The 17,480-nt window shown below is 36.1% G+C and overlaps 1 protein-coding gene across 1 annotated transcript in view; it reads right to left on the bottom strand.

Annotated features, from left to right (window-relative positions):
• Window positions 1-17,480, bottom strand: part of LOC106884237 (neuropeptide FF receptor 2) — a 274,881-nt gene that overhangs the window by 32,345 nt on the left and 225,056 nt on the right. The window contains exon 2 of the mRNA XM_014935500.2: window positions 4,727-5,148. Within this exon, the coding sequence (XP_014790986.1) occupies window positions 4,727-5,148 (422 nt within the window). The remainder of the gene's footprint in view (window positions 1-4,726; window positions 5,149-17,480) is intronic.

Here is a 17,480-nt window from a genome sequence, read left to right as displayed (position 1 = left end):
TATATATATATATATATATGTTTGTGGGTCAGTGTTTGTCCCCACCTATCGCTTGACAATGTTGGTGTGTTTATGTCCCGTAACTTAGCGGTTCGGCAAAAGAGACCGATAGAATAAGTACCAGGCTTACAAAGAATACATCTTGGGGTTGATTTTTTGACTAAAGGTAGTGCTCCAGCATGGCCGCAGTCAAATGACCGAAACAAGTAAAAGAAATAAAAGAAAATAGTTAAAGGCTGGCTGTTTGGCTAATTATTGTTTACTGTTTTATTCAGGATAATCAGTTGTGTTTCGAGTTTTTGAAATGTTGTCACTTTGTCAGATGTTTGTTTATGAAGTAGCTGCCTAGTTTGACAGAATAAAATTATTTTCATAATGTTTATCCTATTATAGTAACATATACGACTAATGAGGCATCACCTGCATATTTTCTTGTCATAAAGTACATTTAGAATAAATCAAAATGGAGTTACGACTTACTTCATCTTACGCTGATGATAGAAAATAAAGACATGTACATTTACAAAATAGCCATCAATTTTAGATTTCTGTAGGCGGTGAGCTGGCAGAATCGTTAGCACGCCGGGCAAAATGCTTGGCGGCATTTCGCCCAACTTTAGGTTCTGAGTTCAAATACCAGCGATGTCGACTTTACTTTTTATCCTTTCGGGAACGATAGAATAAGTATCTGTCGAGCATTGGGTTCCGTGTAATCGATTTAACCCTCCCCCAAATTGCTGGCCTTGTGCCAAAAATTGAAACGAATTTTAGATCGCTGTTACTACTACCGGATGACACCTATTCATAATTGGACGTATTTTATCGTTTGAGTGTTAGTTTTGGACACATTGCAATGATTGTGACGTGATAAAGGCGAACGCTCATCGCGGTCACACACTCTAACGGCGTGGTCAGTTGTGGCATTCTGATTGTGTTTACAATATGAAATTCGACGTTTTCGCGTGATCTTCGTTAGTTTCTTTCGGAAAAAAAAGCGCAACCGTAGAATCAGAGAAAACTAATGATGATCTGTGTGGAAGAAGAGATATCCATCGTTTCGAGCAGAGCCTTTCGACGGAATGTGAAATAGAATGTTAACTTTTGTTGCAGGATAAAGAAATGCCAAAGAACCTGTTTTAATAAACGAATGGTTTGTTAATTCTCGGCTTGTTTGATATTCATCTAAATTTTTCCTGTGAGTAGAAGTTTTGAAATAGTGACGTCCTGTTATGGAGGGGGTCCACAGAAGCGTTATGTCAAATTAAAACACTGAAAACTAGCATCGGCCAGCCCAGCCGGCACTTTTATTTAATGGTGGTAGAGAAACAAGACACCGATCGAAAGTAATGAGAGACAAGGTAAAAGCGCTGGCAGTCTCTCCTTCAAAACCAGGAGACATTTAATCTCTATGCAATCACGTGTTCTGCCTGAAACATTAGACTTGTATTATTCCGCACGGCATTAATTTATTTCGATGTTTGCGTTTCTGTCGTATGCCTGTTACTCCTGACAGACAGTATCCTTATAACTCCTTCTGATTCCGTAACACAACAAGAGTTCTTTCTAATGTCTGTAATCGACATTTCCATAAGACATCCAAAACAGAGCTCATGTATACATCTATGATTTCTTTTGGCCGTTTCTTTTATATTATGTAATTTAACGTACATTTATCTTGCAACTAAACATTTCGAGTGGACATTTGCAAGCGTGTGCATTTATGCGTGCCAATTTCTATATCTGCCATTCTGTGTGTGTGAAACGAACAGGGCCAAGGAGACAGAAAACTTCCCAGTTTACGCAGCAAGATAATGATTTCCTATAAGGATTTACAATGACCATTCCATGTGTGTGAATGAATGTGTGTGTATGTGTTTGTGTGTCTGCTCATGTATGTGCTCATATACATGCAAATATTTAGATATATACACACAGGTAGTAACACACACACACACACATATATATATATATATATATGTATGTATATATATATATATTTAGGTATATGTATATGTAGGTGTGTATGTATGTGCACATACACAAATACGTAGATCCTTGTATATACCTGCATGCATGTAAATATATATATGTGTGTGTGTGTGTGCTTGAGTGTGCAAATGTACATACATGTTTGCTGACACACGCCCACACGCACACGCAAACGTTTGCACACACACACACACACACACGTATAAACATATAGTGTTACATATACATATGTACGTATACATTTTGATCTATTGAGAGAGAAACATGAGTGTATGTGTGTGTGTGTGTGTGTATGTGTGTGTATGTGCGTGTGTGCGTGCATGTGTGTGTGTGTATGTGTGTGTATGTGCGTGTGTGCGTGTGTGCGTGTGTGTGCATATGTGTGTGTGTGCTTGAGGACTGGTTTTTCTCTTTTGCTCATTTTATTATGTGTATACCATTTATATGTTATGTGTTTGCTGTGTCTCAGAAAGTGAAATGAAGCTGATGACCAGCTTACTATGAAGACAAAGGCTTTCGAATATTTTCTCCATTCTTATTATATTTCTATGCAAATGGGGATTTGTTACAAAATTAAAATAACGTTTAGAATAAGCAGGGCTAAGTTTTGACTTTTCGAGACATGCTTTTTTTGGTGAATTGATTTTCTTTTCCGAGAAGAATTCTTATTTTCAGTCAAACACGAAACCGTGTGGAGAAATCGATAGCCACAGACAAGCTTTTAATTATTATTTGAGCCTTGGGAAAAGGGGAAAAAAAGATTCATTGATGTCTGTTATTTTGGTAGTAACGCTATTTTTGTATAATTCCCTTTATTATAAATTGTCCAGGTGACGATGGTTGGAGTGTAAAATGAACGATTCACTAAAACGCTAGTTTACAGATGAAAAGTATTTTCAAATCTTTTTTCTCAGAAAGTATATATTGTACAGAGCGGGTGCGCGCGCACGCACGCACACAGACACACACATACACACACACACACACATGTGCGTGTGTTACAGTTCTATATTTAAGAGATGAGGAATTATGTACGTTATTTACATTTGACGGATATTTGTCCTCATCTTGTTTGTTGTTAACACAACGTTTCAGTTGATATACCCTCCAGCCTTCATCAGGTGTCTTGGGGAAATTTCAAACCTGGGTTCTCATTCCTAAGGTATTTTTCCATGCTGTTGTTGTTATTATTATTATTATTATTATTATTATTATTATTATTATTATTATTATTATTATTATTATCATTATTATTATCATTATCATTATTATCATTATCATTATCATTATCATTATTATTATTATTATTATTATTATTATTATTATTATTATTATTATTATTATTATTATTATTATTATTCAGGTCACTGCCTGGAATCGAATAATAACATGGAAAAATACCTTAGGAAAGAGAACCCAGGTTCGAAATTTCCCCAAGACACCTGATGAAGGCTGGATGGTATATCAGCCGAAACGTTGTGTTAACAACAAACAAGATGAGGACAAATATCCGTCAAATGTAAATAATGTAAATAACGTGTGTGTGTGTGGGGGGGGGGTATTCTATGTACATGAAATATACGAGGGGGTGCTGAAAGTTTTCTAGCTTTTTTGGTATCACGAAAGGAGTGGTTGGAGGCCTAGCCTTCTGGTTTCTTTCCCAGGGCTTAGAAAAACTAAAGGACCGCTGCAATAAGCGTGTGAATCTGTAGGGGAAATACGTTGAACAAAATCATAATGAACTGATCCGCCTGTATCTTCTTTTACTCAAAGCTAAAAAACCATTTCCAAAAAATCTCGACCCCACTCTACCATCTCAAAAAGGAAAGGGTCAGACAGATTGGACCCTGTAGTCCTAGATACACCATGTCTGAAAAAGAAAGCATGGTCAAGGCCTTATGTACCTTTGATCAGACGTTTGGTGGATGAGAACTGGGGATAAACAACAACACCACCTTACCTTTTAAACACCTGGATTCCCAGTAAATGACAGAATAATACTATATATTCAGTTTTTAGTGTGTGTGTGCGCGCGTGTAAGTAGAGGTAAGATATTCTTAACAGTACTCAATACCAAAGGGGCTACTTTTCTTGATTCCGAGCAGATCTACAATGGAGTGGCACTGTTGATTAGCAACAGCCTGTTATAATAAACGAATGCTTTGTTAATTTTCGGTTTGTTTGATAATCATTTAAATTTTTCCTGTGAGTAGAAGTTTTGAAATAGTGACGTCCTGTTATGGAGGGGGTCCACAGAAGAGTTATGTCAAATTAAAACACTGAAAACTAGCATCGGCCAGCCCAACCGGCACTTTTATTTAATTGTGGTAAAGAAACAAGAAACCGAATAATATTTCAAATCTCTTGATTTTAATGATGTAACTACAATAAAGTTTATTAAAAGTGTTGCAAGATTTCTGTAATAAGAATTAAGACATATCTAAAATATTTGGGAATATAAACGAAACACGCAAAATATATAAAATCCACCAATTGTATGAAAGAACTTATATGTAACGTAAACTTCTCAGAAAAGCGATATCTCTTTTGTAGTGCTTCAGGTGAGATCAATTACATCGCATATCGAAGATATGTAAAGTATCCTCCAGAACTGAACTTATGAGATTTGAAATAATTCTAAAAATCATGTCTAGATAACTACGCATATTACAGCTTCAGATAACATTCTTTTCACAATACTGAAATACAGAAATCGAATACTTAGTGTTAGACGTACCTTCCTTTTCATCCTAGCTTGAAGGATTACTTCTCTTTCAATAGTTTCACCTGGCATGGCAGTTGAATTAAGCTTCCATAGAATTATTGTGTAGGTGAAGGTCATCACAAGCATCGGAAAGACATAGAGAACGATGGCAACAAATGTGTAGTAGATGCGACGGGAAGTGGGGTCTGCAGTATTGCTATGGATCGGCCAACCATCGTCACACCATCTCTCCACGTGATCTAACCACACGCGCACGTGCAGGTTTCGAGATATAAGTATCGGACATCCAACTGCTATTGCGCATGACCAGACGCAAAACAGAGAGCCTTTCGCTTTTCTCTCCATCATGTGTGCTTTGAGAGCAAACACAATGCCATAGAATCGGTCAAAAGCAATGAGAGACAACGTAAAAACGCTGGCAACCAAGGACACCACTGAAACAGAAGAAAAGAACATTCATACTTATTAGAAGAAGAAAAATACAAACAGACATGGGTTTTCTTTTAGAAATCATAAATACATTATTGTGTATTAGTTATTCAAAGACGGATTGGCAATGGGAAGGATAAACTACACGAGAAGAGAATATATTATAATATAATTAGTTCTTTCAACATAGTCACAAACTTCATTCGTTCTTAATTTACTATGACAATGCCAACGAACAAAAGTAGGTGAGTCGAAAGAAAGCAACAGCAACAAGTCTTTCTGCTGTAGGCACAAGGCCTGAAATTTTATGGAAGTGGGTCAGTCGATCTCATCGACACCAGTGCGTAACGTACATATTTCATCGAACTCGAAAGGATGAAAGGCAAAGTCAATCTCCGTAGATTTTGAGCTCAAAACACAAAAACGCACGAAATGCGGTTAAGCATTAATTTTTTTTTGTTTTGTTTAAATCAGGGACAACATCAGGACTGGACACTTACAGAGAACAATACTCCTTCCAACCGCTAGAATACTTAGAAAAGTGTTTGAAAATTGAAGGTGTCTGCTGGTGGACAACTGACAACGGTATTACACCACCAGCATGAAATGCAGTGCGACATGCATAATAATAATAATAATAATAATAATAATAATAATAATAATAATAATAATAATAATAATAATAATGATGATGATGATGATGATGATGATGATAAACAAATTCATAAACAATGAGTAATGGCGGTGCCCCAGCATGACTGCAATCTTTGGTCTGAAACATGTAAAAGGTAAAAATATAATATGCACAGCTATTTGCTAACTAATGTTATTTCACCTTAATTAGCTATCTATCGATATAAGTTTTAGTAACATTGTTTTATTATGTTAAAAATTTCGATTGTGCCTGCGATTTGCAGACACCTATGCAGAAAAATATTGATGCTCTCCTCACCTCTTTCTCTCTCTCTCTCTCTCTATCTCTCTCTCTCTCTCTCTCTCTCTCTCTCTCTCTCTCACTCCCCCTCTCTCTCTCTCACTCCGCTCCTTTCTTTCTCTCTCTCTCCGCTCCTTTCTCTCTCTCTCTCATGTTTTCTCCTATTTTCTTCACTGATTTCATTTCCGTTTCTCTTTGTCCCACTTTCTCCCCTTCACTTCCTCTCTATCGTAGCTATCCATTTTTCCATTCGTGTTATTACCTCCCTTGGCGCAAGCGTAACACACGGGCAAATATAGACGAACGCCGAGAATAATACTAAAGACGTTGACCTCAACGACGACGACGGTGAAAACGACAGTTACAGTGGCGGTGACGACTGCGGTGACGACTGCGGTGACGACTGCGGTGATGCTGACAACGAAATCGTTGATGATGACGACGATGATTTATTTGTCATAAGGGCTCGAGATGGAGGCAGGATAAAATTAGTATGTGAATTTACACAAGATCGGATAACGAGGAGAATATAATAAAGGCATTAGATGAAAAGTGTAGGTATTACATGAAATATGTGACGACATGAATAATATAATTCTCCAGATGCGGGAGAGATCCTGACTTGAGCCAACCAAGAATTTACACAGATTTAAAATCATGCTGATAACCAAAAGTACACGACATCTACAAACTTCGGTTTCCGTTTTGCAGGTGGATTCTCGGAGTAATTTCATCTACTCTAACTCTAGCCATTTCCGTCACAGTCAGCAAACATTTGACCAATCCATTGGCGTAAGACACCGTCCTCCACTCTCACTGATACGGACACAGTTCTTAAGTCATTTGGTTTGCGATCAGTAATGATGACGAAAGGATATCTTGAGGATAACTCTAGAGTTGCGATCGGTGGCGCCTCAGGTTCCGTGAGCGCTGCTATTGCTACTATTTTTGTCTTCTTGCTTGAAAGCCCTTATATGACCTTTATTGCATCTAGGCTTCCTGCAATTGATGCCCAAACTTAAAGCCTCCTCTTAGCACCCTCAGTAAAGGACACACCTCTCTTTTGTTGGAACTTTTATGTCCGTTGTGGTCCCGACCGACGACATATCGCTGTAAGTTACTTCGACATTGACCACCTCCTCTTATTTTACCAGGAAAGTTACTATGAGTCAGGAGGACAATGTCCTTACCGTTGCTTCAGATGATGATCCTTGTGTTTCTCCTTCTCAAATATTGTGGGACTAATTTATGAGCAGATATGTTTCGTATATTTTATTCTTGTAATTTCGCCTCGTCCATAGCTTTGATGTTCCTACCTCTCAGTGAAGGAGATACTACACAACGTGTCAGTAAGTATTGCTTCCATTTGTTCTTGAACTGATCAAAGAAAGCGACTGTGGGCTTCGCAAGATACAAGTACGTTACCCTCCTTCGTCTGCCTGTATAATCGATTCAGTCAGCTTATCGTCTGCCTTATAAATCAAACGTTGTTGTGCTCCATTCCTTTCAGCAAATGTTTTATATTTAGAATTTTCTTGTTTCATATTACACTTCAGAATGATGGGTCTTGTTTAGCGTTCGTCACACTTTCACTTGCCCAACCATGCTCTGTATATTGCTGTTGTTATCGATGTTAACAAAACGTTTAATAAATTGAGTCAATTTGATGAATTATCATTATTTATTTTTCCATTTCCTGCAACATATCTTTTTTACTCTTTTACTTGTTTCAGTCATTTGACTGCGGCCATGCTGGGGCACCACCTTTAGTCGAGCAAATCGACCCCAGGACTTATTCTTTGTAAGCCCAGTACTTATTCTATCGGCCTCTTTGGCCGAACCGCTAGGTTACGGGGACGTAAGCACACCAGCATCGATTGTCAAGCGATATTGGGGGACAAATAAAGACACACAAATACACACACACACATACATACACACACACACACACACACATATATATATATATATATATATATATATATATATATATATATATATACGATAGGCTTCTTTCAGTTTCCGTCTACCAAATCCACTCACAAGGCTTTGGTCGGCCCGAGGCTATAGTGGAAGATACTTGCCCAAGGTGCCACGTAGTGGGACTGAACCCGGAACCCTGTGGTTGGTAAGCAAGTTACTTACTACACAGCCACTCCTGCGCCTATCATATATTTGTTTATTCGTTAAAGTTAATTTTTTATCCTTATTGTTTATTTCTGTTAGGGGACTATTTTATTCTGTTTGAGTGTAATCTCTTCTTGGAGTGGAATGACAAGAAGGCATTGTTGAGCTGGATTTATGAAACAAAAGCAAAAATAAAGATTTGAGCCATGCTTTCTGAAACAATAATAATAATAATAAACTACCATTAAAAAAAAACTTGTATAAGCTGTAATTCCAAGATATTCCACCCATGTTTCTGTGTGAAATCCAAGATAAAAATTAATTCAGTTTCCCGCTAAAATCCTCGAGAAATCATGGAGTAAATTTCATGCACGTTTGAACGAATGTGCAATGAATAACAAGAACAAGAACAAAATGATAATAATAATTAAATCGACAATACTCTCGTTGTCTTAGAAAAATACCTTATAGTAATGAGATTATTATTACCATGTAGAAGAAGATTCCGTTCAGCAGATTCAGTGAGAAAGTTTTAATTCTCAGTTGAAACCATTTCATTTCACTTAGATTAATATAATCCTCGAGAAAGGCATATAAGCCACCCAATCCTCCTCAACATTATATAATCAAAGGACACCTAATCCATGGGGATCCTAGTGCAAATACTCTGAAAGCAAGAGATACCGCCCCAATATGTCAAAATGGCAATTTGATTGCCAGTGGTACAGTTATTATTTCTAATCTTAAACCACTGCGACTCCAGCATGTCTCAGTTCCACCTTTGGACTCGATCCTTAACATGAAATCAAAGTTATAATGACGCAATCTATGGTCAGAAGTTTTAAAAGAAGCTTAAATTAATTCTCTTAAAATTGTCTACAAAAGCATTATTGATTTGTCGTTTTACTTCCATCAAAGTCTTCTAATGACTCCAACACAGTACCAGTTTTAGAAGAGCGACTGAAATGAAGTGTAAGCATCTGAATTGAAGACATTTAACCAAATTCAATATATAATACGTCGAATATTGGTTTATTTTCCCTATCAGCCGGGTTTCTGCATTTTAGAGAAGAATGATTGGATGTTGTGGCGTGTATGCCTTTTCTAAACTTACTAAGGAAGCTAATTAATGCAAAATGTCTTTGAGCAGCACAAATATATGTGGCAGGGTGTTTAAACGAAGGAATCAAGTCGGATACTCTAGTGGTGCCTATTTTATCGATTGTTGCCTATTCTATTGATCAAGGATGAATAAATGTGCAAGTCGATCCGTCTCAAAGCATAAAGAAGTGTAGTTAATTACCTCGAGGCAATTTGCCGGACACTTTCTTTCTACATCTTGACTCTTTTATTATAAGCAATATATTTAACATCATTCATAGCTTTAGTGATGTGCGGTAGTAAAAAAAAATTCAGTGTTCTATTTTTTAATTCAAATGCCGTCGACATTTTTAACGCTTCATATAATAATGCAACATTGTCTGAAAATAAATATTTGAATATATTTCTGTTGAAGCTGATTAGAACAGTTGCTAAGTAATTGGAAATATTACTTTTTAAAAACAGTCCGAAATGTTTTGTCAGCTGTAATATTAGCCGATTGTTAAAGTCTAGTCATAGGAGGAGAAGACATCGTTGTCTGGCTAGCATGTCCGCTTCGCAACTACGTAGTCTCAGATTGGAACCCGCGTCGTGGCATTTTGGGTAAGTGTTTTTTACTATAGATTTTGCTGGATGGAGTTCTCTGTAAGTATCCAAATAGTAAAAATACACATATCTATTTATCACGAGTAAAAACATATTATCTATCTATCTATCTATCTATCTATCTATCTATCTATTTGCTTGTCTCGTTGTCTGTCTATATGCGTTAGGCGGTGAGCTGGTAGAAACATTAGCACGCCGGGCGAAATGCTTAGCGGCATTTCGTCAGTTTTTATGCTCTGAGTTCAAATTCCGCCGAGGTCGACTTTGCCTTTCATCCTTTTGGGGTCGATTAAATAAGCACCAGTTAATCACTGGGGTCGATATAATCGACTTAATCCGTTTGTCCGTCTTTGTTTGCCCCCTCTATGTTTAGCCCCTTGTGAGCAATAAAGAAATATATATATATATATATATATATATATGTATATGTATATATGTTTATATTTGAACACGCACACACACACACGTGTGTGTGTAGTTTGTATATGTGTGTCTTTCGACTTTCTATATCAGCAGAAGATATAAACAACAGTCAGCAAGAAAACGAAATAAATCACTGTTTCTCGAACAAAGTCCCTAGCGATAATTGTTTTACACCGTTGTTACACAACACTCTCTTTTTACTCTCGCCATAAGAATACATTGAACCATTGATTGGACCGTTGGTAGCATGTAACCAACTCGACTACTGTCCATTAATTGCAATAAAAAATATATGATTTAATTATTATCTAGCATCTTGTGATTTGTTAAACTTTCAATTCCTTCACCTTATAACAAATATGATCTGTAACAACATTATTGGTAAAGAATTTATTGAACTACTCATTAGCGACAACTTTGCAGCAGTTATTTCTAGGTTTAGTATTGAATTAGTGAGAATACTTTTTCTATATGTTGCATAGGCTTGGCATACTCGTATGTATGAAATCTTTCTATGTTCGCACAAAGTTTGATAAGCAAGAGAATTCTTATAATGCAAGAAGGCATGGCTATGAAATAAGAAGTTTGTTTCGCAAGTTCATCGTTACGAGTTCAGTCCCACAGCATGGCACCTTGGGTAAGTGTCTTCTACTATAGCCTCGGGCCGACTAAAGCCTTGTGGGTGGATTGGTACGCGGAAACTGAAAGAAGCCCGCGTTAAGTACATCGTCGGTTACAACGGGGGTTCTAGTTGATCTGATGAACGAAACAGCCTGCTCGTGAAATTAACGTGCAAGTGGCTGAGTACTCCACAGATACGCATACTTTTTACGTAATTCTATGTATGTGTGTATGTATGTATGCCATTATTCAGTTTATTTCAAAATTTCTTGCCAACAGAGAAAGAAGCGGTTTCTAACCTAGATCCAAGGTCCCTTCATTGGAATTTCAACATCAACAACAGGGTATTTTCCTACGTACGTACGTACGTATGTATGTATGTATGTATGTATGTATGTATGTATGTATGTATGTATGTATGTATGTATGCATGTATGTATGTATGTGCAGATTTGTATGTTTTATGTATGTATTCTCATGGATATAGTTATTATTAATACTTTGCACGTACTACGTCCTCACGTTGTTGTCTTTCTTGTGTCACTTTTTGAATTAAGTATGTATGCATGTATATTTGCTTCTTTGTGTGTGTATGTGTGTGTATCACCACTGCTTGACAACCGGTGTTGATTTGTTTACGTCCCCATAACATAGTGGTTCGGCAATAGTGTCCAATAGAATAAGTACCAGGCTTAGAAAAAGCACTAGGGTCACTTTATTCGACTAAAATCTTCTTCAAGGCATTGTCCCAGCATGGACGCAGTCTAATGATTGAAACAAGTAAAAGATAAGAGATAACATATAAAAAAGTGAACCCATTTAATTATTAATATTGAAAATGGAGATGTTTTACCTGGTGGAATATTTCAAATTTTTGGAGATCAAGTTTGGGTAATATTGTATCAAATATACTCTGGTTTAAAAGAAAAAAATGTATCAGTTCACTGGAAATGTTATCCAGGAACTAACAAAACGCTGATATTGTATATACCTTCCAGGAAAATTAAGATTAGAGCCCTTTAAAGGTCGTTTTGGATTCGTTTAATATATCAAAATCACTTGAAAGGCAAACGAGAAAATACTTTTTCTTCCCCGTATGGTTTTTGTTAAGTACAAACGTAAGAAAAACCAAACAGAGATATGTAGCTACGTAGGAATAATTCTTGCTAGATATAATTTCTCGTCGAATATATTTTTTCAATAATCAAATTATCAGGATATATATCGATCTGAGAAAACATCTGTTTTCCATTAAGTTGTGCTAAAGAAACGAAAAAGCCTTTCACCAGCAACAAGATACCGGTCAAACACTTAAACGTTGAAGCAGCCATAGATTTTTCATCCAGAAACAGCTATTGATTACTAAGTAAAACAAGCCCACAAATCCAGTTTTCTTTTATAACAGAAATATGAGATATTATTCAAGGCATATATGAAAATGAAATGAAGCTAAACGATTTACAAATTTCAAGATAATATTTCACTTTTATTGGTAGGAGAAACATCTCGAAGTAAAGTTACAGTGGACGCTGTGGTTCAGTTCACATGTCATTTTGATCCAGTCGTTTCATTTTGCGTAGGTGTGTTGCGCTAAGTCTTCGATTCTTTTGTCTTGGTCTCGTGATTAAAAGTGTTTGTACCACGTATACCCAAGCTGTTTAGGTCCTCATCACAAAGTGTCAGTCCACCAAGTACTAACTTTGCCCGCCAATATTACTAAAAAAACCCATCGAAGATCGTTCTGTGTCACAAGACCTCATGGGGTAGTTTTCAATCCGGGAGGTTCTATGCTAGATTAGAACATGAAGACGTGACCACAACATCACATATTTCCTATGACGGAAAGTTAAGTCAACAGAAAGGGCCCATATAGGTTGCACCACCTGCTGAAAGCTGCTGTTTTTCCATTTCCCTTGAACCCCCAGCCCCTTCACTACCCTTTTATACGGATGTGAAACTTGGAAACTTTATTAAAATGATATAATGATAAATGATAAATGATATAAATGGTAGATATTCTTCTACCAGTAAAAACTGCGAATCATCGTGTGTATAAGTTCCGAAGATCATTTTACGAATAAAGAAATTTTTGATTAAACCTTCAACTGTTACACCTGAGATGTTACTCCAGCCTGCCATGGTTCGGCTACCTTCAAAGAAGGTCAGTCAAATGAATGAATGAATGCTAAAGGCTCTTACGTAGGAAAAAATTGTGTACACTTGTACCGAAGCAGTGATACAAGGGCCAACTAAAACAAACAGTTAAAAACTTAACTTTAATACTCGTATATCACCGTGGACGTTTGATACATTTAAACATCTGCTCTTGTGGAGAAAATGTTACGTTCGTCCTTTTGTTTTTGAAATTATTCATAACAAAGAGAAAGGGAAAGTAGTCGATGGAGGGAAGCAGGTTTACAACAGAGACACTTGGACCCAGCTGTACTTCAGTTTTTCTGTCCTCATTGTCAGCGTTCTCTTTGGTGAAAATAGGTTTAAACAAATATTATACGGACACAAAATCACCAAAATATATAAATCAAGACAGAAAAAGATGCAAATGATTATGGTAACGCATCTTGATTAGCTAATACGTTTTTGGAATGCATTTGTGCCATTATCTCTTTTACTCTCTTTAGAAATGACTGACTTCGACGTAATTTGAATGATTAAAATTTCACGAACACGAAAGCCTAAAAGAAACTTGAATAAGGTCAAACGAGCTAACCAAATAATATGTGTATTAGGTTGACTCTCTTTTTTATAGCTACATGAGGGGAAAACTCGTTGCATGTAGAGCATAATTATTTAATGTGCCCAACTCAGGGAACTTGCTGCACTACTGTAAAGTTCCGTGCATTGACGTTACAACAGGTGACACACACACGCACACACACACACACACACACGTACACACACACACACACGTACACATGCACAAACACACACGCACATATATATATATACATACACATACACACAGGAAACTAATTTTAATAGAAAAAGATTAGATTTAATCCTACAATTTAATCCACAGATGTAAATGCTTTTAAACAAAGTTTCTATCTGACATAGTGACATAATACAGTTGTTTATAAAATTCATTCCATGTCTCCGCTAATGACAATTTTCTTCAAGGATTTTAACAGGATTTTAATGCTTTGTTATTCACGTAATCCTTTTCACAGTTGAAATAATCAGTAACTTAAAGTATTTGACAAATTAATCCATTTTGGTTGGTGTGAGCAAACGCAAGTTCGCATTGAAGATTTACACATTTTTGCTATTGACAAATAATATTACAGATTTAATGCGTGCCAGTTTTTATCTCTGAATAAGAAACATTCTAATTCTCTCCGTAACTTCCGTACACAAAAATCAGGGAGAACATTGCACTCAACGACGCAAATCTTTCGTCATTTTTTCATTTACGTCGTAAATAAAGAATTCTCGTTGAAATGATAATCGACCCTTTTATCTAGATATTATAAGGACATCTCTGTATGTATACGCACACACACATGCATGCACTCATACACGCACGCACGCATACACACATACATACGCATATATATATATATCTTTTATCTTCTTCTTTTATTTATTTCAGCCATTAGACTGCTGCCATGCTGGAGCACCGCCTTGAAGAAAGTTTTAGTCGAATGAATCGACCCCATTACGAATTTTGTTATAAAAGCTGATACTTATTCTATCGGCCTCTTTTATCGAATCGCTAACATAGGGTGACATAAACGCACCAACACCGGTTGTCAAGCGGTGGTGGGAGACAGACACAGGCAAAAAGACACACACACACATACGCACACATATATATACATATATATGACGGGCTTCTTAAATATATAATTTTTTTCAAAACAAATCTTCGATGAGCTAATTTTAGATTCTCGAACGACAATGTAACCTTCATATAACTAAGGTATACTCAGAGGGTTTGCTAGGTAGAAAACATATGCAGCTTGGAGTTTACCAGTTCCACTCCCACAATTTGGATTTTTATTGCATTCATAGCAACTCTAGTTGCTAGCCGTGAACTATACACGAATTTTCTCAGCTTATAAGTAAAAATCTACAACCGTCGACGCCAGCAAACTGTTGTTATTCCTAAACGTTGTATTTCTTCATTATTATTAGCGCTTTCGTTCGTTTCACGAACTTGTCAAATAAAATGGAACCTCACCCAAAAACACAAAAATAATGTTCTCTTCTAAACAAAATCCCCCCCCCCCAAAAAAAAACCCATCTGTTCTATATAAATGAACAAGCTGTTTGTACATTCACAAAATTGTATTTGGCAAGTTCGAGAAACGAACGAAAATGCTAATTATAATGAAGAAATAAAAAAGTTTTCCAAAATTCTGACGACTTTTTCTCAATATGTGTGTGTGTGTGTGTGTGTGTGTATGCGTGTGTGTGCGTGCGTGTGTATGGTTGTATGTATATATAGGTGTATGTGTGTATATTTATATATATACATACATACACACACTCACACACACGCACATACATATGTATATATATATATATATATATATATATATATATATATATATATATATATATATGTATATATATATATATGTATATTCATGAATACATGGGAAATGTGCATGAGTATGTATTTCTGCATGAAAACTTCAGCCCAAAAGCCAAGCAAAGAAAACTTAATACTTAAAGTGTTTTCGTTTTTGTTTAGCTCCATGTTGACCTCAATTAAGCTGATCCGTGATTCATAGATACTGAACCAAAATAATTTCAGCCGCTCTTCTTAGTAGTTCGGTTTCTCGTTATCTCGTGCAACAGGATATAAATTTTATTTTCACTGAATTAATACATACACATACAAACGCACAAACATATAAACACAAACACGCATATGATTTAAACATATGTCCGAAGTAATGAGGGAGATTGTAGCATGGAGCGCTCCATAAATACTTAATTAGGCATTTAGATCAGTGATATAAGATGACATAATAGGGAGCAGAAGAAAAAAATTCAGAAAATATGTACAAACATATATGCGTGTGACCAAGCGTCGGCGTGCACACATGCGCGCACCCCTCCCCCATATATATATATATATATATATATATATATATATATATATATATATATATATATATATATATATATATATACATGCATTTTTATAATGGTGCTGACAAAATCTGTATTCTCAAAATTGGATAACATCTTGAGAAGCCGTACTCTAAGCTTCAAGACCGAGATCCGTATATCTAACTGCTCTGTCTACTCTGTGTTAATGTATGGAAGTGAGGCGTGGTGCATAACATCAGAAATGAGAAGGTGCATGGAGAGCTGGGAAATGTGGTTCTTAAGGAGAATATTGACGATAGCATAGACAAAGTGTCTAATGAGGAAGCGATGACCGAAGCTGCGGTAAATAGGAAACAACTTCGAGAGCTAAAAACGAATGAAGGGATTCCAGTCACATTTACAGCTGTTTCAGTTTGTTATTTTTGAGGTAAACTTGCTTATCTTAACTACAATTAAGCTATGACCATTCAATACCAATGATCAACTGCTAATTGTTAATTGTTACTTCATTTCTTCTCTCATCTCTATCTTTCCAGCTGGCTATCGACACGCAGTCTGTGTCCTTATAGCATTTGCAAGGGAGGTCATCACTCCCGTCTCTAGCCTTATGTGGTACTCACAGACCTAGGTTTCTGGGTGTTATCCGTCCTCAGTGAAGGTTAACCACAAGCTAGTGACGAAAGCTCTCTCCACTTGCAAATACTATATATTTTCTAAACGTCACGCTGTCGCTGATCTCGTATAGAGAAAAACAGCTTGTTTTAAATCTCTGAGCGAGAGATCTACAGTAATTCCTACAGAACGTGGCAGTCCTGTATAGGACGATGTTACTGTTGTTATAGCCCCAGGGAAACATCTTTTCTAGCTGGCTATCGACACACAATATAATGTATTACACATATATATATATATATATATAATACATTATATATTATACATGTATGAATATATTATGTATTATATAACATATAAATATAAATATATTCTGCAAAAATATATATACATGTATATATATGTATATATATATATGTATATATATATATATATATATATGTATATATATATATATATATATATATATATATATATATATACATACATACATATATATATACCTATACATAATATACGTATTTATACGTATGTTCATAGGTATGTGTCTGTATATATATATATGTGTGCGTATACTTATGAATCTGTGTGGATGTATATAAACACACGCTACCCATGCGCGCGCGCACATATAATTTCATTATAACAGGTTCAAAGGATTTTCGTTGTCATGTATGAGCAAGATTTTTCAATATCTATAAAGATATTTTTTATGGTTCGTATTTTGAGATGATTATATGTCTGTGAATCTGTGTGTGTGTGCCCGCATGTGTGTGTACACATACACACACACACACACACACACACACACACACACACACACACACACAC

The sequence above is a fragment of the Octopus bimaculoides genome, chromosome 2, assembly GCF_001194135.2.
Source record: "Octopus bimaculoides isolate UCB-OBI-ISO-001 chromosome 2, ASM119413v2, whole genome shotgun sequence".
Classification (NCBI taxonomy): Eukaryota; Metazoa; Mollusca; class Cephalopoda; order Octopoda; family Octopodidae; genus Octopus; species Octopus bimaculoides.
This window is presented reverse-complemented; position numbering and strand designations above follow the sequence as displayed.